Source organism: Suricata suricatta, chromosome 11 (assembly GCF_006229205.1).
Source record: "Suricata suricatta isolate VVHF042 chromosome 11, meerkat_22Aug2017_6uvM2_HiC, whole genome shotgun sequence".
Lineage (NCBI taxonomy): Eukaryota > Metazoa > Chordata > Mammalia > Carnivora > Herpestidae > Suricata > Suricata suricatta.
Window position 1 is genome coordinate 7,649,959 of NC_043710.1, and position 23,440 is coordinate 7,673,398.

At 49.2% G+C, this 23,440-nt stretch overlaps 1 protein-coding gene across 8 annotated transcripts in view; it reads right to left on the bottom strand.

The window, feature by feature from the left end:
- Positions 1-23,434, bottom strand: part of MARK2 (microtubule affinity regulating kinase 2) — a 56,909-nt gene extending 33,475 nt beyond the window's left edge. For all 8 annotated transcript variants that reach the window (XM_029915056.1, XM_029915053.1, XM_029915054.1 and 5 more), the window contains exon 1: positions 23,259-23,434. In XM_029915056.1, the coding sequence (XP_029770916.1) occupies positions 23,259-23,312 (54 nt within the window). In that variant the 5' untranslated portion in view covers positions 23,313-23,434. The remainder of the gene's footprint in view (positions 1-23,258) is intronic.
- Positions 23,435-23,440: the final 6 nt, after the last annotated feature.

A 23,440-nucleotide genomic window follows, 5' to 3' on the forward strand; every position in this document is an offset into this window, starting at 1 on the left:
GGGGGGGACACGGGTCCAGCCCCTGCTCCACAAGCCAGTCATCTTAGCAGGGCACTCAGCACTGGCAACAGGAAGTGATGGCTTCATATTCAAAGTGGCCTTAAACATACACACTAATTTTTATATATCTCTGTGCACATGTGTGTGTGTGAATGCCTACACATAAAACTGATTTTCAGACTAGACCCACAGGGTTTCTGGATTTTTCCTTCGGCTGCATAATGAGCTGGCTGGCTCCCTGCCCCTGCCTGCAGCTCCAGCCTGGCCCTTGTCCCTTCCTAGAGTCTCACTCTGGGCTCCGGCCAACTGTCTTCAAATGTAGAATGTTCTCTCAGACCTCCAGGCCTTTGCCAGAGCCTCCCACTGCCCGGAACACTTTCCCTCCGTCATCTACTCCCATTCTTCTTCCTGGTCGGCCTCCGCTCGGACATCACTTCCAGAGCTTTCCCTGCTCCAGCCCTCTGACTTCACAGGGTCCCTGTCACAGAACTTCAAGCCTCTTTGTGCAAGGCCTTCACTGCTTCCTGAAGAGCCTACTTCACAATTCCTGGTGGCGGCCTTGTTCTCGGTTACACAGGCTGATCGCGGCCTGAGGGAAATCCCAGGACTCAGGTCGTTTGTGTGTCCTCAGTGTCCAGGCACAGTACCTGGCACCTAATAGGCTCTGTGTAAAAGGCTTCCTAATTCGAGAGGGAAAGTCAGGGTCAGGGTCTTCCTGGAGTCGCCACACCTGACAGCGCTAAGCATGACTCTGCTCCATGTGACCCCGCCAACCTGGGTCAGGCCTACAATGCTGGTGGCCGTTGCTTTAAATCCGTTCCCTGAGGCCTCCTGTTACCTCTACGGATGGAGTCTCTGGCAGGATTTCAGAACTCATCTCCGGTGTGTGGGGCTGGGGCCTGCCGCCCTTCCACGTGTCCTTTCCCAGCCTTCCTCCTGCCAGCAGGTCTGCAGGTTAGCCCCTGCACAGGCCTTCCAGGCCCCAGGAATCCCTCTGAAGTGGAAGCAATGTGGGTACAGTGCCAAGGTCCCCACAGGAGAGAGTGATTCTAGACCTGGTCCTACTCAGACAAGTTCTATTACTTACCTTGAGCAAGTCATTCACCCTCTTGGGACTTGTGTTTCCCCACTTATAAATGAGGGCCTGCCTGGTGTGGGTGTGATTTCAGTGCCTCTGTGCTCGTAAGCCTTCCAGCCCTGTCCCTGCAGCAGAAAGTGGGCATGGTCCGCACATCCTGAAGACCACGTCCTGACCGTGGCTTATATGGGGTCAAGCTACCTAAGTCTGGCTCCGTAAGTAAACCTCATCTAATATGCCTTGGACCCCCGGCTCACACACTGGAAAATCTCCTCTGCCTGAGGCTGAAAAAAATTAAAGTTAACCCAGGTGACTGCCCCCAACTTAGAAACCCAGTGTGCCCTGGGGAAGGATCCTCTCCCTCTCCCTAGACTTCATTTACCCACAATTTACAAGCTCCTCAGCCCTCCCAGCCTCGGTGCCAACAGGAGTGTGGCTCCAATGCACAGGGAAAGGCACCCAGACAGAGTCTATTCCCAGCAGGCCCAGGGCATGATTCCCCAGTAGCCTGACTCCTCAGAGAGCTCCTGGGTGGGAGTGCCCCAGCTGACTGCCATGGGCAGGTGACCCATGAGCAGAAACTGGCCTGGCAAAGCCCCCAAGCAGCAGTTTCAGTCTCCCAGCCCCGAGTAAGGGGAGGGGGAGGCGGAGGCGGGGCCAAGCAGACCAGTCTAGCAGGTCCTTTGGCCACCACCCCACACAGCCAGTGCCTTCAGCTCGGCTCAAAAACAGAAGACTCAGAAGTCAGGTGGAGCTTTCACACTGAGTCACAAAGAGCAGAGAATCCAGAAGAAAGGAGAAAATGGTCCTCAGTCTCATTCTTGCCCTACCCCAGTGGTCCTGGGAAACATGGTCCCGGAGAGCATAGCTGTTGGTCAATTGAGAAAAGCAACTGATCTGCCCTGAGATGCTCAAAGAAAAATCTGGGTTCTCATCATCACCAGGCGCCGAGGTGGTGTGAAATTAGCTCTTCCACGCCCCGCTCCTGCACTCTTCTCCCACTATAAATACCTCCAGCCTCCTGATACCGCATGACCTGTCCAACTCTGGACAAAATCCTCAACACTCAGTGCACTTCTCTCTGGTCATCCCCCCAAAAGAAGGAAGGATGGGGCCAGCTGACCCAGAAGCAGCTATGTAGCCAGAAATGCTGTGTGTCAGAGACAAGCCGGGAACCCCCACCCCCAAAACCAGGAGGGCCTGCTTTCTGGCTCTGGCCCCTCCTTCAGGAAGCCTGACGGGGTTTCTTCGGCAGCATACACTTTCCCCTCTGGGTTCCTAACACAGCCCAGGAACAGAGTTAACTTTCCTCCTTATCCCCGCACCCAGAAAAAGTTGTTCTCTGTAGTCATTATCACACCTACTAAGACACAAATGAAGACTTGTGACTTCTTTGTCGTAAAACGGGAGAGAGCAAAGACGGATTTACAAATCAGTACAGACACACTCCCGCAAGGGTGGCTGTAAGTAAATAATGCCCATTTTCTAAATTTTCTGACTTTTGTTTCACAAAAAATTGACAGAGGACCTTGCACAAAGCTCTCCAAAAGACTCTGGGGGAGGAAGGTACACCGAAAAGGATAGACTTCAAAAGAGCTGATTATCTAGTAGGAGAGATAAAAATCACAGTCCAAGGTGGGCCCAAACCCAAGAACTGAAGTTCATAGTCCACCTAATCCCTCCAATTTACTAGAAGTCTGTGACTTCTGTTCTTTTTCAGAAGAACCATGGGCGGAGAGATCTGAAGATCCTGGGTCTCACTTCTAGCTAGGACCACGAGATTTGCCAGGATCTGTCTAACCCTGGGGCTTCAGCGAACAGGGACGCCCACCCACTGAACCACCTGTGGGGAGTCGTGTGATGCTGGCTTCAAGAGGAGGCCAACGCAGGGCAACTCACTGAAGAATAAATCATGTAGCCTTCCTGGTCGCCTCCCCATCTGGAAACCAGGGGCTGGCCTAACAGACAAGCAAAGACAATACATGAAGAGCTTAAACATTAAGTCAAGAAAGGTGCTCGGGACTCAGGTCACAGAAATGAAGTCAGAATAAACCCCCAGCAAGAGAAACAAAAGAGGGTGCTCTTGGGGAAGACCTGGAAAGGATTCCTCAAGCTCTGCATCTAGAACCCTCATCACAGTGCTGATTGTGAACAGGGCGGCACATTAAATCTTTTTCCTTTTATTTCTCAATTGTTGGTTGTCAAGCCTGATCTCCCCTCCCACTCAATCAGTGCTATAGCTCAGTGCACGCTGATACCGTTGGGTTTTTTTTTTAATGTTTATTTACTGATTTTGAGAGAGAGAGTGCATGAGCAGAGGACACACAGAGAGGGGGAGAGAGAGGGAGGATCCCAAGCAGGCTCTGCACTGTCAGCACAGAGCCTGATGTGGGGCTTGATCCCATGAACCATGAGATCCTGACCTGAGCCAAAACCAGAAGTCAGACACTTAAAAACACTGAGCCACCCAGGTGCCTGGATGTCAGTTTTCAAACTGTGTTCTCACCTATCAGGCTACCAGAGGTGTCAGAGCTCTTCTGGAAGGTAGTAGGGAGGAACAAATACTCCTTCCTGAAAGTACTTGTAAAGAAATAAAATTCCCTTGGGGCACCTGGGTGGCTCAGTTGGTTAAGCAGCCGACTTTGGCTCAGGTCATGATCTCGCAGTTCCTGAGTCCGAGCCCCACACGGGGCTCTGTGCTGACAGCTCAGAGCCTGCAGCCTGCTTTGGATTCTGTGTCTCCTTCTCTCTCTGCCCTTCTGCTCACACTCTGTCTCTCTCTCTCTCTCTCTCTCTCTCTCAAAAATAAATAAACATTAAAAAACATTTTTTAATAAAAAAGGAAATAAAACTCCGTAAGTGACGAATCACTGAATTCTACTCCTGAAACCAATATTGCACTGTATGCCAACTAAAATTTAAATAAAAATTTAAAGGAAAAAAAAAAAAACATTCCCTAGACAGAGAAAATTCTATGCCATTAAACAAACAAAGCCGGCAGTCATTTGAGGGCCTGGGGGTGAAGATTGAGGCCCAGGCTCTCCGTTGTGGGGCAAAACAATTCTGAAGCCAGTTCTAACTAAAAAATGGGGAAAGCTGGTAAGAGGCTTGGTGCAAATCACCTCAAAAGAAAACCACTTCCTGAAATTAAAAAAATTTTTAAAAAGGAGGTGAGGGGGAATGGGAATTGGTTTGTTTAAAACCTCTCCTATATAGGGGGGTGCCTGGGTGGCTCAATAGGTTAAGCCTCTGATTTTTGGCTCAGGTCATGATCTCACAGTTGGGGGGTTCAAGCCCCACATGGGGCTCTGGGCTGACAGTGCTGAGCTGGATGGAGCCTGCTTCAGAGTCTGTGTCTCCTCTCTCTCTGCCCCTCCCCCATTGGCACTCTATCTCTCTTTCAAAAATGAATAAATGTTAAAAAAAAAAATTAGGGGCGCCTGGGTGGCTCAGTAAGCCTCCAACTTCGGCTCAGGTCATGATCTCACATTCGTGGGTTCGAGCCCCGCATCAGGCTCTGTGCTGACAGCTCAGAGCCTGGAGCCTGCTTCTAATTCTGTGTCTCCTCCTCTCTCTGCCCCTTGCCCGCTCATGCTCTGTCTCTCTCTGTCTCAAAAGTAAACAAAACATTAAAAAAAAATTAAAAAAACAAAAACCTTTCCTGTAGAGCACAGAGCAGGTGAGCCACACAAGACTCTTCGGGAATGGCTCCCCATGAAGAATATTATGTGGGCATTCTGGATGTGAAACCGGCGCTCGGCACCTACACATTTTATTACTGAGTAAACCCTCACACCGCAGGCCTGACTTTGGTGTGCCATCAGTGTCTGACATTTGTCACCAGGGTGGGTTAACAGTGCAGACCTGGCGGCTGTTTCACAAGCAGTTTCTGTGGTTTCAAGGAAGGCAGGGTGTTTGCTTTTAGACGCTATCTTGAAAATATATTTCAGAATAGAGTTCGACTGTTCCAACAGGAGGGAAGGAAAAGCAAACCAAATAAAGGAATCCGGCTCTCCCCACCAGACAGGGAGCACGCTGGAGACGCAGGGTGGCCGAGGGAAGACCTATTTACCACATGCACCAAAACAGCAAGAAAAGCCTACTTCATGCTTCCTACCAGATTAGAAAACAGGGACACAGAAATGGCACTAAAGACGTGAAATTCACAAAGGGAAATCCCTACTCAGGACTTCGTCTCTCCAAAATAAACTTACTTGGCTCAAATCTATTTGTTTATTTAAAAACAAAACGAAACCCAACCACCCCAAAGGTTCCACATCAATGCAAAGGACTGTCATCTAATCAATTAGCAGCCACACCTCTCCGCCTGTGAGACGTGGTAATTAAGGCAGAGATTTTTCTCCCTGGGAATAGGAGTACAGAAGGGCAGAGCCCCTGTGGACCTAACCCATTATGACAGCCTTTTTATTAGCAAGAACACACTGCCGTGCACTCTCCAAGGAAGCCGTGGCCCACGTCACTGAAGAACACCTGTGTGCGAATGGCAGGCAGCTACCTCCGCTCGGAGAGAAAATGTGATGGAGACAGGACGTGGGGGAGGTGAGACCACGCAGAAGGACGCTAACAGGCTTTTGCTTACTGAGGTCATTTATGTGGACCGTGGTTTTACCCCATAACAGAAAGAAAGTCATTTAGAAATGGCACACAACCGTGGTCCTGGAGAAGCAAATGAGGTCTGAACACAAATCCGCTCTTCTGGTCGGCCCCCCTCTCCTTCTCTGCTAGGGCAGCAAGAGGGGCCCACGTGGGGTAAGTGATGTGCGCCTCAAGGGCAGCAGCTGGCCACTTTCCTCTCACCCCCATGCTGGCATCTTAAAGCAGCCTTAAAATTTCAGAACTTTGCTAATCAGACTCAAGACGTCTAACAGGATAAAAGAACAGGCACTACTACTGTCCAGGGGAGAGAAGCAAAGCGAATCAAACCATAAACACGTCAACTCAAGTGAACTAAAATTCCACGGTGGGGCACGGAGCAGTCCCTCTGAGAAACAGCAGAGGTCCCGGAGACCCTGGTGCAGAGCTGCGGGCATCAGCCTCGGGAGAGAGCAGGGAGCCAGAAGGGAGACTGGACAAAAGCAAACAGGAAGTAGTGGCACATAAAACAAGCAGTGGGGTAAAGCGGCGCAGCAGGAGTGCCAGCACTCAGCTCCCAGGATCTAACGGGCAAGTCGCAATCACGCACAGCGGCCTGGTACTACCAGCCTCGGTGCTCGCTGCCCTTGGCAGTCAAGGCTAAAAGCAAGTAGCTCAGCGCCTCTGTGTAAGTGGCACGTAAAGGGTTGTAAAGGGAGAACGTTATTTTTTTGTGATAAAATGTACACAGTTTAAGATCCACGCACAACAGCCTTTTTCTTTTTGGGGTGGCAGGGGTGTGGGAGCGCATATAAGAAAGGTTCTAGAATCCCAGCATTTCATGGGTGCTACAGAGCAGGGCAGTCAAATCTAGGAATCGAAGCTGTCCCATGCTATGAACTCAGTACTTGTTAGTTACTAATTTTAGGGCCCAGAATTCTGGCTTTTCTAAAAATGGTTCTTGAAATCCCCAAATATGAGAAGAGATAAAGAGGACAATCAGAAGCTAGGATTAAATAATAAAGTTTTTTAGAAAGTTTCCCATAGGGGCACCCGGGTGGCTCAGTTGGTTAAGCGCCCCACCTGGGCTCAGGTCATGATCTCACGGTTTGTGAGTTTGAGCCCCACAGCAGGCTCTGTGCTGACAGCTTGGAGCCTGCTTCAGATTCTGTGTCTCCCTTTCTGCTTCTCCCCCCGCTCACACACTGTCTCTCGCTCAAAAACAAATAACAAAAACATTAAAAAATAACAAAATAAATAAATAAAGTTTCCCATAGCTCTTGTTTGGAAGAGTCAAGACCGGGTAGGGAAGCCTGTCGAGCTGTAGCCCCTTGGGCCACCAAGGGCAGGAAGAAACAATCTGGCGCAGAGGCGGCCACGCACGACTCTTAGGCAAACCCACGCCGATTAGGAGCGAGTCCTAAGGTAAATCTCTCCTACTGCCTGGACGCAGCTGAAGCCAGAACCAAAGGATTCTTCGCAGCCAACAAAGTCTTGGTCTGACACTGACTGATACACTCTGGACCACTTGGGTTTGTAACGAACAAGTTATTCAACATTTCTGGGCCTCTACTTCCTCATCTGTAAAAAAGTAAGACCCACCATCTCACAAAGACGAATGAGTTAATCAGTGTAAAACAGCTATAAACAGTCTAAAACAAGCGTCTGGGACAAAGTAAGTGTTCAATACGTATAGACAAGTATTACGTCTGTAGCTAATGACGCTAGCCTCGGAGCAGACCATGCCCCGTGAGTGAGAACGGGCAGGGGTGGTCGACCCTTCAAGTGCTCAGTCCATTCCCTTTAAGAGTTTCCCAGCCACTTGGAAGACTAATGTCCTAGAGGGCCATCCAGGAGGCGCCGTTAGGGAGTCACTGCCTTAGCTAATAGAGCGAACAAATCTCCTTTGAAAGCAAAAGTCTATCTTCTGTACAGACCAGCGGCTGAAGAGAGAGAGAAAAGCACATCAAGTTCAATTCTGGAATTGGAATGAAAGCCACATGTGAATCTGAAAAGAAATAAGCTTTGTGTAAAAAGCAGAGGATTATGGGACTGCTGAGTGATGGGGAATGGAGCTATAATCCTGCAAGTCTATATGGAAACTCAAATTGATATAAGTTAAGCACCTGATTAAACAGTGTTTTTTAATGACCCAATGGGAAGTGATTCTGAACAAATGAGATGAATTTAAAGATTGCTTAAAGCTGGTACAAGTAACTATTAGAGGAGGCCCAAAGGTCGACCACTGGCTGTCTCAAGGGAAGCCTTCCAAAGTCAGAGGTGCCACGCACACTGGAGGGTGAGTACAAGCAAAAGAACAAGGCCAACAATCATAAGATACTTAAATTTTTTTGTTTTTAACGTTTATTTTTGAGAGAGACAGTGCAAGGGGGGGAGGGGCAGAAAGAGAGGGAAAGACAATGTGAAGCAGGCCCCAGGCTGAGCTGTCAGCACAAAGCCCAACGCGGGGCTCACACCCATGAACTGAAAGATCATGACCTGAGCCAAAGTTGGACGCTAATCGACTGAGCCACCCAGCACCCCGCAAAAAGTATTTAAGTTTATTTAGAGAAGGAGTGTATGTGCCTATGTGCGGGGGGAGGGGAGGGCCAGAGAGAGAAGGAGAGACAATCCCAAGCCCTGCACTGACAGTGTGGAGCCTGACATAGGGCTCAAACCCACAAACCCTGGGCGGAAACCAAGTGTGAGACCATTAAGCATGTGAGCCATCTATGTACCCCCATAAGATACTTTAGGAACTGTGTATCTACTGCTATTTTTTCTATCCTTTAAAGCCTCATCAAGCTGGGGCGCCTGGATGGCTCAGTTGGTTAAGTGTCTGACTTCGGCACAGGTCATGATCTCATGGTTTGTGGGTTCGAGCCCCGTGTCCGGTTCTGTGCTGACAGATCAGAGCCTGGAGCCTGTGTCTCCCTCTCTCTCTGCCCCTCCCCGACTTGTGCTCTGTCTCTGTCTCAAAAATAAACTATTAAAAAAAAAAAGGCTCATCAAGCAAAGATAAAGTTCACACCTTTACACACCAGATCTGCCTACCTCACAGGAGAGAACAGAGCATACCTCTGTCAAGTGTGGGATCTGGCAGGCATGTTTCTTTAAGAAACAGGGCCAACAATGCGTTAAGCCCAGCGGGAATAGGAACCCAGTGTGCAGGCTCTGCAGCCACCCAGGGAACAGACAGCGGGGTGTTCTGGCCATAGTGGGTGACTGGAGCCTACCAACCTTCAGCTATTACAGGCACCAAGGTTCTTCAAGGATAGAGGCTAAGCAAGCTTTGCAGTTTTCAAATTTGGAATTGACCAATAGCCAATGCATAAGCTTTAAAAAAATCTGTCATAATGAAATCCAAGGAAGCCAAATGATCTTTTTAATGGGGGGGGGGAGGCCAACATTCTATATTAGAAGGAGGAAAAAAGCCAACTTTGGTCAAAGTCCCTAGGGTCACTGAGAACCAGCTTCCTCAGCTAGAATGACTGCAAACCCAGGCTGCAGGTCCCTCCCTGCAGCCCAGCCAGCGCTCCCGGACTCGGAACAAAAGCCCAGCGTGAGGTCATAGCAAGTAACCAGCCAATGGAGAACAGGGACGACTGACCAACGTGGCTCTACAGAATACATTCCCACACTTCGGTCTGGAAACCCTTTACACTCTTTACTATTAACGACCTCCAACAGCTTTCTTTATGTGGGTATAACCGCAGTATTCTAACTAAAACTGCGAAAATGTTAAATTATCTTTTAATTCATTTAAATTAATCACCAAGTAAATCACAACATATCTTAGTAACTGTATTTTCTAACATATCGACTCAATACGTATCACCACAGTAAAACCCAAGTTAACTTTTTAAAATGTTTTTTTATTTATTTTTGAGAGAGAGAGAGAGAGAGAGAGAGAGAGAGACAGCATGAGCAGGAGAGGGTCAGAGAGAGAGGGAGACACAGAATCTGAAGCAGGCTCCAGGATGTGAGCTAGCGTAAGCACAGAGCGAGACGTGGGGACCGGGCCCACTAATGGCGAGATCATGACCTGAGCCAAAGCCGGAAGCTCAACCAACTGAGCCACCCAGGTGCCCCCCAAGTTAACTTTTAAAATGGAATTAAAGCTACAACCCGGATGAACCTTGAAAATAGTAAGTATAATGAGCCGGATGCAAAAAAACAAATACTTTATGATTCCTCACTTACATGAGGTACCCAGAGTAGCCAAATCCATAGAGACAGAAAATAAAATAGAGGTTACAAGAGACCGGGGGAGGGGGGATGGAGAGTTACTATTTAGTTGATATAGAATTTCTGTTTGGGATGATGAACATTTTCTAGAAATAGTAGATGGTCACATAACATTGTGAATGTACTTAATGCCACTCGACTTGGAAATGATAAAAACGGGGGGACATCGGGGTGGCTCTGTCAGTTAAGTGTCTGACTTTAGCTCAGGTCCTGATCCTGCGGTTTTTGAGTCCAAGCCCCACTTCGGGCTATCTGCTGTCAGCACAGAGCCCGCTTCGGATCCTCTGCCCCCCTCTCTCTGTCTCAAAAATAAATAAACTTAATTTAAAAATTAAAAAGAAAAGGCTAAAATGGTAAACCTTAGGTGTGTATTTTACCACAATGAAAAAATGGGGAGTTAAAGCACAAGGCCACGGGAAAATTTTAGGTTACCATAATTAGGGACCATTTTATAAACTAAGCAGTATTCTTCAAAACTGTCAATGTCATAAAAGACCTGAGAAGACTAAGGAAATGGTCACAGATGCGAGGAGACTACAGAGACAAGCCAATCAAATGCAATGTGAGCTCCTGGACTGGGTCCTGGAACAGAAAAAAGCTCATCTGTGGAAAAACTGATTCAATCTCAGGTTCTGTACTGTGGTTGGTAGTATTGAACGGAGGCTAATTCTTCGTTCTGGTCCATGTCCTGCGGTGACGGAAGATGCGGACACAAGGGGAAGGTGAGAGAAGAATGGGCAGGAACTCCTTGGCCTAGTTTTGCAACTTTTCTTCATTTAAAATTATCTTGAAATTTAAAAAAATGAACTTTAAAAAAAAACTCACAAGACCACTACTCTGTTTTTGAAGGAGAAAATGAGTCAGCTTTGGTCACGGTCCCTCAGGGAGCCGAGAACCAGCCTCCTCAGCTGGCACCACAGCAAACCAGGCAGCAAGTGCCTTTGTGAGGCACAGCCAGGACCAAACAGGGGCTGGGGATTGCAAAATGGTTTTTTCATGAAATTACCAAGAAATCGGCCAACCACAGCCAGGGAGAATGAATCCAAGTTTTGTCTACAACTGTGATTCTGACACTTTTTCGTTTCAGAAATTCCTTGCAACTATTAAAAACAATCGAGTCCCCAAAAAGCATCTGTTTATGTGGATTGTATCTATTAACATCTACTGTATTAGAAATAAGAGAAAAGATCTAAACATCTATCCATTCATTTAAAAGAACATAAGCCCATTACATGTAAACGTGAGTTACTTATTCTTACTGAAAAAACTGTATTTGCCAAACCACAATTTCACACATACCAAAGGAAGTCCACCCCATGAACTGATCTCATAATCCAATCAAAACACAATACCAGACAGAACCCCCAAAACCCCCACACTAAAAAACAAAAGAAAAAAGAAAAAAAATGAAAAAAAAGGGGGGGATTTAAAACAGAGGAATAAAGAGAAAGGAAAATGAGAAAATGAAAAAAAATGTAAGGAAAAAGGCAAAGAGGGAATAAAACAAACCACTGATAAAGCCCACGGGGCCAAAGCTGTCTGTATCAGAAGAAGGAAACGGGCTGGCCGGGGTCAAAGTCTCTGAGACCCAGACAGGCACCCTGCGGCCTGAACTGTAAACAAAGATCCCTATGAAGTCATCACCAAGTAACCAGCCCGGACAATCAACTCAAGTTCTGTCTACAAACAAAAGTCGTCTCACTTTTTGGTCTCATGAACTGTTTCTGCTCTTAAAACAATTACCGAGGACTGCACAAATCTTTGGTTTATGTGGGTTAACGTTATCAATAGCTACCTTATTAGAAACTAAAGCGGTAGTTAAAAGACTCTTTTTATTAATTCAAATGAGGGGCGCCTGCTTGGCTCAGTCAGTTAAGCGACTGACTTTGGCTCAGGTCATGATCTCACAGTCCATGGGTTCGAGCCCCGCATTGGGCTCTGTGCTGACAGCTCAGAGCCTGGAGCCTGCTTCAGATTCTGTGTCTCCCTCTCTCTGTGCCCCTCCCCTGCTCGCTCTCTGTCTCTCAAAATAAAATAATAAAGACACTAAGAAATAAAACAAATTAATAAACCCATTCATGTGTATACAAATGATTTTTTTAATAAAAAAAAAACCTGTACTTCCTAAAACAAAATTAAATTCATGGCAAAAGTTGCACTGTTTTACACTGTTATACATCTCTTTAATGTCTACCTTAATGGAAGAGAACCAACTTCTTATATCCGCTTCTGCATTCTAGATGTTTCAATATATTGTTCTAGTTCTAAGATATGAAGAAAAATCTCACTTCATATAGACCTGTGGCTGGAAAATGGAGTTTAACAGCCTTTCGGATCCTGAGAATTTTCTTCTTTGACACTAGACCCAAACTCAAAAGTAGTAGTTTGTAAAAGCTAGTTGCAATCTGAAATTTTATCAGTGAGTCTTTTCTTTTTAAGTTTTATTTGGGGGTTGGGGGGGGGGGGGAGGAACAGAGAGAGAATCCCAAGCAGTCTCCATTCTCAGCGTAGAGCCCAGCTGGGGGCCCAGCGCGGGGTGGGGTTCAATCTCTCAAACCTAACAGTGAGATCTTGACCTGAGCAGAAATCAAGAGTCAGACGCCCAACTGAGCCCCCAGGCGCCCCATCAATGAATCTTTTGTGTCCTTTTTATGTTAAAAATACACTGGTCATCTTGCATTTTGAATGGCTCTTTTACCTACTGGCAATCTGGGAAATAGTCCTTCGTTGAATTATACAGAATTTCCAAATATTGACATTTCATACAATATCAAAAGATCACATTCCACTAATTTAACTACGGATCTCATCAAAAACGTCTTTGACAAATTGAGTCTTCGAAAAATTCTCATTTTCGCTCAAAAGCTGGAATTTTATCACTGGCAACAGCGACAGACTCACTTTGTTCAATTTCAAGAAAACGTCCACTAAATACTCAAGTAGGAATAACTGTGAGCTGATCCGTCAGTTGTTCTTTGAAGTAAAACTGATGATCCACGCAGCTGCTTCAGCTCCGACACACCAGGGCGTCTTCTCAAGACCGCCACTGTACGGCGGTGACGGCGACAGTGCCCACGGACGCCTGATCTTTCATCATTCAAAATATTAAAGAGACTTTTATTAGAGGGTTGAGACTTGATAAAAATGAGTAATCTTTAGGACATACTCAAGTGAAAACGCGCCCCCTTCTTCAGCTACAAGTGTCTAGCAGGAAGAAGTCCACGACTGTGATCTCCAGTAGAATTGGGCGCCACTGCCTTGATTTACCTTCCGGCGCCAGCCGTGTTCTTCTGCCACCGCTTCTGCACCGACAATGCAGATGAAAACGAAGTTCTTCCAGGATGAGCCATGAGAGTCAAAAGAGTTACTGAACCTCTCGCATATTTATCACTACAGTGTTCACTGCTGAGCGTTTACATAAAAGACGACAATTCTTTGAAGCGTGGTTGGTCCTGACACAAGTTGAGCCACGTCTGTAAATCTCACTTGTAAGGCAAAAGTACGCTTCTGTCCACAAGATGGGAGCTCAGTCTTCCTGTTCATACCTAAACCTTTCCACAGATGAGTCAGATAACACACACAGTGGCCCTGCCCTGCGTTTCTCTGACTCTCCGTCTGGTGGGCATGCAGCGATGTCTGCGGTTTCGGACCTTCATAGTCTCTCTGCTCTTGGGCCGGCTTTTCCAGCCAAAGCAATGGCGGAACTCATCCTGTAAGATCCAGTGACTTTTTTATTTCTAGGTTGAAAAGCTGGAGCAAATTTTGGCTTTTAAAGAGCTCATGGTGTATACACTGAAAATACTCCATCCATCCCTTTTTCTTTCAACTCTGAATGACCGGTCTTCTGCCCCTTACCTGGCACTGCGCACTGCGGCGAGCCGTGTTCAGTCGCGTCAGACGTAATAACGGACGTTACTGATGTCTACAGTATTATCTCTTCTAATAATTTCTCATTTCTTATTTATGGTTTTGCCTAGACTCTTCCGATTCCTCCCACTCACTTGTTGATAGGTCCATTTCAGTAAACAGAGGTTGCAAGTCTTCTAATCTCCCTTTTTAAAGCCAACAATCCATCCTTGAATATAAGAGAAATATGATAAATTTTCCTCTGTGTTAGGATAAAGTGCTAAAATAAGTTGTGAGTAAAAATTTTTTAAATTAGAAGCTTTCCCAAAAGTTCTTACAAGTTAAGTTTTACAAGTTGTACTTACTTCTTGCTGTGTTTCCTTGAAGATGCCAGGAAAATGGTGGGATTTCAGAATAATGATTTACAGGACAATAATGAGGTTTACAGGGCTTACAGCAGGCACAACTGAAGAAAGCTCATAAGAGTCCAGAAGTACTGCAAACAAACTGAGCCATCACTGAAAACATCTATATTTATACCTTAAAGGACTACTTTAAAAATTCTAGAAAACGCAAGAATACAGAAGCACACATTTCATTAGCCAAGAATGATGATGTCAGCACACAGCGTTCTGCCTCTGGAAAACTCCACTGTATACGGACAGAGCGAGAGTGATAAAAGGCAGAGACTGCATTCACGTTCCGATGAAACTCATTTTGATTTAGCATTCCAAGGAACGGGCCTTAAGGAGCCCCGGAGCCCTCAAGCCACACTTTGGGAGTCAAATTCAATATCGCATTGCCAAAATTCACAAGTGCCTCCTCAGACCCCTCCCAAGAGGGGGTCCGAGTTACAGTCTTCCGGATAGGCCACAGGAAACAGCCCAGAACTGGCTTAGACCCTGTCACCGGGGAAACCGGGATGCCGACCCTAATAAGTTGTCACATCGCCAGGCCTGGCTTTACTAAGGAAGGTGGCTCCGGAGACATAAAAAGAAAATATTTTCTAAAGCAGCAAATCCTTATCTTCACAAAAATCAGTGGAACGGGAGAAAGGACCAGGTGGTTCTGGGATTCTATACATGAAGGAGATCTCAGACTATCAGAATTCCCCTCCTGAGCCATGCCACAAAAGAGGCATAGAAACAGGTAAGGCAGAGTGGGGCATGGAGATGCAAACCCAAGATGGGCAGTGATAATGAAGGAACAGAGTTCAAAGAAACCAAACAGAAAAAAAAGGAAGTGAGATAAGTCAGCAGAGGGGTCAAAAGGAAGAGGAAAGTACAGTGAAAGAAATATTCCCTGATGAGCTCCGGGGCGACACCGTTACCTTTTGCCTTGGCCGCAGCTGCAACGTGAAAACGCTAAGCAAGTTACTTGCTGTTCAGACCAGGCGTTCAGGCTCTAGGAGCGGCAAGAGACGAAGATAAACAGGGAACCGACTGAGACCAAAATCCCAGCCCAGGATTCAAAGTCCACAAACTCACAGGCGCAGCCGAGAAATGGCTGTGACCCTTCCAGGGCCTCACAAAGGGGAGGCTTTCCTCTCACTCCAGAGAAGCCAACAGAGATAACAAGGGCTTGCCCCCGAAGGCCTCTTTGCTAGTGAAAAAGGAACCTAAAGTCATTAGCTGCTAAGTTCCCATGTGGTCTTTAAGAGAAACAGGGAGCTTTCTACGGTTGCCACAGGGTAAAATACTGCACTTGAAGAAGGGAACATGAAAAAAAACCCCGGGCGCTTCCGGGGCCTCAGTAACACCTGGATCGCAGCACTCAGAAAGAACCCTGCTCCAGTGACTTTGGATCCGACCTTCCAGGCGCTGGTGAGGCTGCTCACACCGCCTCCACCGTGCAGGACACAGGAATGCGCGCAGGCAGAAGGTAGGGGTTTGGGTTGGTTTGTTTTAATCAATTAAAATCACCTGATATTGATATTGTGTAAATAAACGCAGCTCCATTTTTAAAAATGATCTCAACAGCACATAAACCTTCCCAACAGCATTCTATTCAAATAGCTTGCTGGCTTCAACGAATAAAATAAAACAAACATAAACAGATTTTCTTTTAATGCTGGAAAAAGCACCTGAAGGATCCTAATGACTAAAAGAAACCAAGACTCTTTCAATCAGTTACAGAGAAATTCCAGTGTACACTGACCTGGAGTTGTGTGTTCAGAGAAAACCCGCTACGTTGCTCAACAAAGAACAGTGATGACGAGCATCATTACGTCCTGCCAGGCATTATTTTAAAGTGCTTTATATTCGTTAATTCTTCCGATGCTCACAACGACTGTACCTCCAGGACAGGGGCTGCCATTACTCCTGCTAACAGATGAGCTAACAGGCCTGGGACAATTAGGTAGGCCCAGGGCCACACAGAGCAGGGACTGACCAAGAGTCCAGCACAGGGGACTGAAGCTGCAGAGCCTGCTCTAACCAGAACACAGCACTTACTGGAAGTCCCCAGGTGCTGGGATCTCCTTTCAATTCTGCCAATAGCTCAGCTCAATTAGACGACTGCTAGACCAAGCCGGCCTAGGGGCCCACTTCCTGTGACTACAGCACCAGCCATTCAAACACTTGTGGGCCCAAACAAGGCAACAAGCCACAAGCACATCCAACACCACATGCAAAGACACTCAGATGATGGCCACCTGTGGGTGGCAGGGAGTGATGGGGGTAAGGGAAGGCCAACAGACCCTCAGGTCTAAAGAAGATGAGAGAAAAGGAGCCACACTGTACACATGGTGTCCATAACCAAAGCAAAATGCTCAGTGCAATGGTGCTCAGGAGAAGCAATGAGTAGATCCCTGCAGTAGTGACGGAAGCAGCCAGCCCCCAAGGGCAAGGGCAAGGGCTGGAACTATGTTTGCAGGTAGTTTCACTCATTAATCACCAAACTTTCGGACGTGGGAGTTTTCCGTTTAGTGGGAGACTGGGAAAACAATCCTGCTGTATCAGTAGCTCTGATGGTCAGAGGAGCGTCACAATCCGCAGTCCCTTCCCTGAGAAAGGTCTCCTGCTGCTGTTCAGGAAATGCCAGCGGGTGGTGACTGAGGACTCCCGCCTTTCCTACAGGTACCTGATCAGGACCAAACTCAAACTGTTAACCCGCTGAGCTGCCAAAGACCAAAAACGATTCTCTCCTTTTTTCTTCCCCGGCACGCCTGGACGACAGTCCTACTGCATCACGCCAAAAGGTCTGGGGTCTCAATGGATTTTGCGGTCAGATCACAACAGCCAGGAGTCAGTTCCCCATCCATAAACCACAAACTCGGTCCCTTCCCCCTAGCCAAGCTGGAGGGCCTTTCGCCAAGCTGTGACCTGCAAATGGGGCCCAAGGAAAGGAGTTGGGCCAGCGACAGGTGCCTGAGGCAACATTGCCTTGAGCAGCACTGGGTTTAGAAAAAGCCCACTCACTAGGGAGGCCCCGCTCAGAGGCCCATTCAGTCTTAGGGGGAATGGGGGTGTTTGCTGGTCTCCTCCAAACTTACACCTCCATGAGCAGAGCCCCAGAGGAGGTAGACCTTTGTACTGCCCACTTCCCAAAGAGCACAGGGGAAAATAGGCCGAGGCTGCTCAAAACCAGCCTGACTGGTTCTACAGAGAAGCCTCTGGTCTGCTCCGCCTTCCTTATGTTAAAAAGAAAAAGGTGGCTTGGAGCCAGTCACTGAACACACCCTCCCTTTCTCCTCCCTCCCCGCCCCTCTTCTTCACCCTCCTATCTGCAGCCCCTCTGGACTCACTTAGCCATCAGTATCAGTGTCCGCCTAGCCCTTGCCTACCAAACCCAAGCTTAACGATGTGATGAGCAAAAAACCCCTTTGTTTTTGCCCTTTTTGAAAGAGAAACATAGCGATAAATGGACTAGGGAGAGAGAGAGAGAGGGCACAGGGACTGAGAAACTTCAAACCCTCTAGCTAAGGGCAGACATACAGATGAAGGGACCTACCTCTACCCTCTCAAGGAGGAGCAGGTCAAGCAAGCAAGAGAAGGAACTGGATCGCCTCCTTCTCTGAAAGATAACTGGCCGCCAAGAGACCAAATCCTCTCGTGGTGTTTCAGAATCCGGCATGCTGTCACAGCCCAAAAGACAGCGATGACATTCAATGCCTACACCAAGGGGACTGTGGCGGGGTGGTGACATTCTGCTCCGAGCGCTAGAGCTTTCAGAGTTAACGTCGGGATGGATGGCCTCTTCCCATGCCAGCGGTGGGAAATGGGCGGTTTCCTCCCCCACAAAGTTTGTAAAGGCTCCCTCTTCCCTTTGCTGAGACAGAAGGGGAAAAGGCAGAGATAACACTGCAGTGACTCACTCTCGTTTGATGAAGGCTGCGAGGAAGCCTGGAGAATCCGAGCTGTAAGTGCAAAAGGTACGAGCGCTGGCGTCTCCCATCAACAGGAGGAAACTCAGCCACCTATCTGGTTTGTCACCGCGCTGAACTTCCGCTGCAGGAGGAAGGCCTAGGTGAAACTCCACCCACCCTTTCCACATCCTTCTCGGTTTCTGCTTTGATAGGAGAATGCAAACCCAGCAGCACCAGCGGCTACAAGAGAATCGAGCCGGTTGCCCACCTCCTCCTCTCGTAGCAAAAGCCCAGCAGCCACAGCCTACAGCTTAACCAAGCAGACGGAGCTGGGGCTGGACCTAGAGACTGCGAAAGAAGGCCAACCACCCTCCTCGTCCTTTCCATCTGCTGAGGTTACTTCATCCCAATCCATTAATGGGCTTCAAATGGGCTGCGGTGGGGGGAGTCCATTTAGCAGAGCTATCATGGGGCCAAAGGTGGCGCCCAGCCCCCACCCCACTCGTCGATAATGGGCCAGAGAGTCTGAGGCTTGGCTGCACTCTAAGCATAAAATATTCATTCCAGTCGGCAGAATACATACGCAGGAAAGTCATGGAAGCTCCTGGGAGGAGAGAAAGGCCAGCCAGGTGGCTAAGTGCACAATGGGAAAGAGTTCGTGAAGGCACGGCTTAGTCCTGGTCAAATGCCCACTGAGAATTGGGTTGTTCTGTCCAAAGGGGAGACAGTCTAGTCTGAGAAGTTCTGGACTCCCACGAGACCTGACCACACCAACGTCTCAGGCAAACAAATTCTCCATTTTTCCCCCACCTCCCAGGCATCAGTGGAGACACTGACCGTGAGAAGAATCTCGGGTCCGTCTTCGGTCACTATCTGCAAGATGCAGTCATCCCTGTGTGAACTTGATTCTAATCTAAAGCAGACCTAGTTTCAATGACTGTCTTGTATCCATCTGTTGAGCGACTTCCCAAAGCCCACACGTTAGAGAGAAAGTATTACAATTCACTAAGCGGTTACCTCTCTCGGGTCCAAAGATTATGGTCTGATGGGCGACACTATGATTGATCTCTAGACTCCCAAAGCTCTCGCTCTAACGAGGCCTCACTCCTAATTTCTGAGGCCATGCAGGAAAAGAGAACGGATGGTCTGACATCCACCCACACCACACCCCTGACCACTAGCGGGCCCTTGGCCAGAGTCAAAGGGCAGAAGTCAGAGTCTGCACCCAGAGCACAGTGCTGCACGGCCCGCAGGTGCGGAGTGAAAGGAGAGCCACCGGAGCTCTCTACCAGCGTAGACGCCAAAAGTGTTCAAATTAACATTCAGCCAGAATCAACCCTGGCATCCAAGGGAGACGTGTTTGGAGTGGCTCGGTTGTTCTTTACAGGATTCCATAAGTCAGCTTTGCTCACTCCATCCAGACTTCCACACCCCCCTTCCTAGAACCACCCAAGAGAATAAACAATGCCGCTCACTCCCTAGAATAATGAGAGCAAACCCCCTCCCTGGCTGGCTGCAGCAGAAGTGAGGCCGGGAGCAAAATCCTCCTCTTCTCCCCCTTGGAAGCCCTCTCCCTCGTGGTTCCTGAGGCCCAGCGGCGGGGCAGGTCTGGAGCCATGAGGTCCCACTCCCAGGTGTTTCACGTAGTAGCTCGGCCAACGGCAGGTGGACTGGGGAAGCTGGACCTCTCTCCGCACTTGCCTACCGTGGCCACCGCTGGCTGGAGGACAAAGTCATCACGTGCTGACTGCTTTCACCACAGCCAAGCCTCCAGGCCAGCAGAGCCATCTAGAGAAGAAGTGGACAGAAAGCTCAGCTCCCAGACTGAGAATCCCCAAAACGACCGGCCCCAGGTCACAACCCTCCTTCCGCAAAAGAAAAACAAGAGTCTAGAGCCGCGAAAAAGCACATTCGGAACCAGGTGTCACAAAAATCATCTCAAAGACGGGGCCTGACTTTCTTTTAGCTCCTACATTCAGTGCTAGGAGCAGACTCGACAGCAAACAGGCAATCTTCCTGCAACACAAGGTTTATTTTTATGCTTCAACATTTTGTGCGTGTGTGTGTGCGTGTGTGTGTGTTATGTGTGTTTAATTCAGATATGATCAAAGAGCTGCTGGAAACAGCTTCTCATCAGACACATGTTTTAAAGAAACGGAGAGAGGAAGGGCAAAAGGAGATTGGAACTTGAAGACAACCAGTAGAGCTTACCTATTTCCTGGTGAAACCAGTTTAAATAATTTAAACCTAAAAAAAGTGACAGAGACTCTTCGCGGGGAGGGAATCACCCAACCAAATCCCTTGCTTTTTATTTCCTAACATTCTGATCTACCGCCACGACTGAACTTCTGGGACTACTTCAACCAGAATCGCAACGGGACCGAGAGCTTCCTGGTGGCAATGAGTTACTATTCTAAAGGAGGCTGATGCTTCTGGCATCCCTGGCCTGGTGACGAGAGGGGCCGCTACGTGTCTTTTCTCTTGTTCTGAAAAATACACGCAGCCAGTGAAGCCAAGCTGTTTCAAAGGCTGTGCTGTCACCGGGATGAGACTTAAACAGTAAGCAGACGGTGTGCCCCGCTACCCTGAGGACGGCCAGCAGAAGCGATGAAGTGGCTCAGGGGGGAACCCGAGTCCACAAAGAGCGCAAACAGGATGAGTAATGCAGAATTTGGAGCCGGGCGGCAAAGTATTCGGCCACTGCTCTAGACGAAGTCAGCGAAGGGCAGCCTCCGTTGCCCATCGGTTCACCCGATCAGCTCTCACCGAATGGATGGGTGTGCACCGACTGCCTACCACGCGCCCAGCAGTACTCGAGGCATGTAGGGAGGAGAGGAGATCAATGCACGCACCGCGAGAGGAAAACAGACCATGGCGAGAACACATTCACATTTAGTAAACAGCACAAAGAAACCACATTGAGGCAGTCTGTTACTCTCCTTTGCTGAACACAATGCCCCCGCCACGGCCTCGGCCGAGGCCTCGCGGAGAGAGTAGGCACTCCACAGCCACTCCCCGAATGCCTGAGGGTGCCAGTCAGTCACCGGGCCTCCTCCTACCCGTGCACGGTCAACAGTCTGGGAAAGTTCTCTGGTTAAGCAGGGTTTACCTGCTAAAACAAAGGTTGCGACAGGAAAAGGACTGGAACAGGGACCCGCAAGAGGGCCTCGAAAAAGCGGTTCCCACCAAGAAGAGAGACAGCTGGGAAGTGAGGGCAAGGCCATGTGACATACAGACTGCGCTCCGGGTCCCAAAGCCGGTCCCATGCAGAGCCAGTTGCAAAACCCAGTGATGAAACAGAAATCCACCATCCCTCCCTCTCAACTCATCTCACCCCCAGAAGCAGTCAATCCATCAGTAACGGAAGGGTCAACGGAAGGGGCAGAGAAAAACTCATGAGCTCCTGGCCACCCAGGTGACAGACAGCTGGGAGGAAAGTGGGGGGGCAGGGGGAGGTGACACCAGAGAAAAACATAGGAAAATGAAAAGAGGGAAGATTTGTCAGGGAAGGATGTGAACACGTGAGAGACTAGAACAAGGGTTCTATCAGGCTGCGGAGAAAGAAGGGCAGGACAGGAAAACAGAGAGGGGGTAATAAGGGGAAAAGGATGCAAAAAAAAAAAAAAAGGAAGCGCTGCAGCCCCAGGGGAGGAGAGCTCCTTTTTCTAGTCGAGTTTTTCTGGCCCAGTAAACTTCTTCACCAAGGAGGGTGTGCCGGCCAGGGGACTCTCCACACAGCAACCAGCAGTCAGCCAGGGACACCCAGACATGGTGACAGAAAGGGGAGGGGTGGAAAGCGGACGGCTCTCAGCTCACAGGTGAGGTGACACAGAAAACGCTAAAGCTTGGGTGACAGATGATAGCAGTGATTGCCAGGATGAGGAGGTCCAGGGAGGGGGTGGCGTAGTGCTGGAGAACCTAGTATGCTCGATGCCCAGGGCGGCGAGTTACAAACACCAGCCAATCCGGAGGGAAAGGACAGGGCCACCTGAGGGCCAAACAGACACCACGGGAAGAAGGCAAGAGACTAATCCAGAGATGAAGGCAACCCTGATGGAGAGGCAGCATCGGGAAGACCGGGTGAGGGTAGAGAAACCGGAAGGTACTAAACAGGGAAGGAAGAAACTATGAAAAGTGACGGGACCAGGAGTGAAGACACAGGAAGGCATCATGGCTTGTGTGGCAGTGTGAAAAGACAGAGGGCAAGGATGGTGACGCAGCGGGGCCGGGGAGAGGACTCAGCAACAGGTTGTACCCACGGTGTGGGGCTGGAGGAATGTTCTCCCTGTAGGACGAGCCAGGGAGCAGGCTGGTAAAGCACTTGGGGAGAAAAGCCAGGCCCAGAGACATCAGGGAACCCCTCCGGGGGGAGGGGGGGTGGGGGGACAGAACGCGAGGGATGCAGACTCTGAAGGGAACCCTTCAGGCTGGAACCCCAAAGACAACCTGTGGGAAAACCGTGCGCATGACAGCAGTCTGGGAAACACGGAAGCAACAAATGCCAGCGCGAGGCACCAGGGAGCTCCTGGAGAAAGGAAGGGAAAGTGATGAGCAAAGAGTAGGCGAACCATTTGGAAAGGTGATGAGGGTGGAGCTGGTGGGTTGCAAGCTTGAGGGAGAGCACAATTTGCAGAAGGAAGGGGGGGGAGAAAAGAAAAGAAAAGAAAAAAAAAAAAGAAGCGGGGGAACTGGAAGGGGAGAGGGATCGAAAACACACTCGGGGCAGGGACCCCGAGGGTGAACCAGGGGCTGGGAGAACCGGTGCGGGAGCAGAAGCGAGGCTGGAAGAGATGGAGGAAGAGGTGGACACCGATCTGGGGCAAATCGCGGGGTGCTATTCGAGGAGCAGGAGGGTGGCGGCTTTCAGCGTGGGTGGAGGAAGACCAGAAAAGGCCCCTGAGAGAAAAAGGGAAGAGAAGGGGAAGCTAGGGAGGTAATACGGAAGAGCGCAGGGGGACGGCGAGGGGAGGGGGGGGTCAGCAGAAAAGACAAGTGTGCAGCTTGGAGTCGGGACGAGGTGGGTCCCAGGACGGGACTGAGAGGGGGATGTGCGAGGCCGAGAGCCAGATGACAGGGCAGCCGAGGCTTGCAGGGTGGCAGCAGGGACACGCGGAGAACAGAGGGAGGAGGCTCTGCAAGGTGCAGGGGCCCAGCCAAAGAATTCGGGGAGCCCTCGGGGCTCCTTACCTGCTCCGTGTCCCTCTCGTTCAGCGTGGGTAGGGGGGTCCGGGCGCTGGACATGGCGCCGGTATCTCAGGGGAGGGAACCGAGAAGCTTGGAGGAAGGGAGGGAAGGGAAGGCGCGGAGCCCGGCCGGGCGGGGCTTCTCACAGCAGGGGCACCCGCCGCATGGGCCCCGGCCGGGGGTGC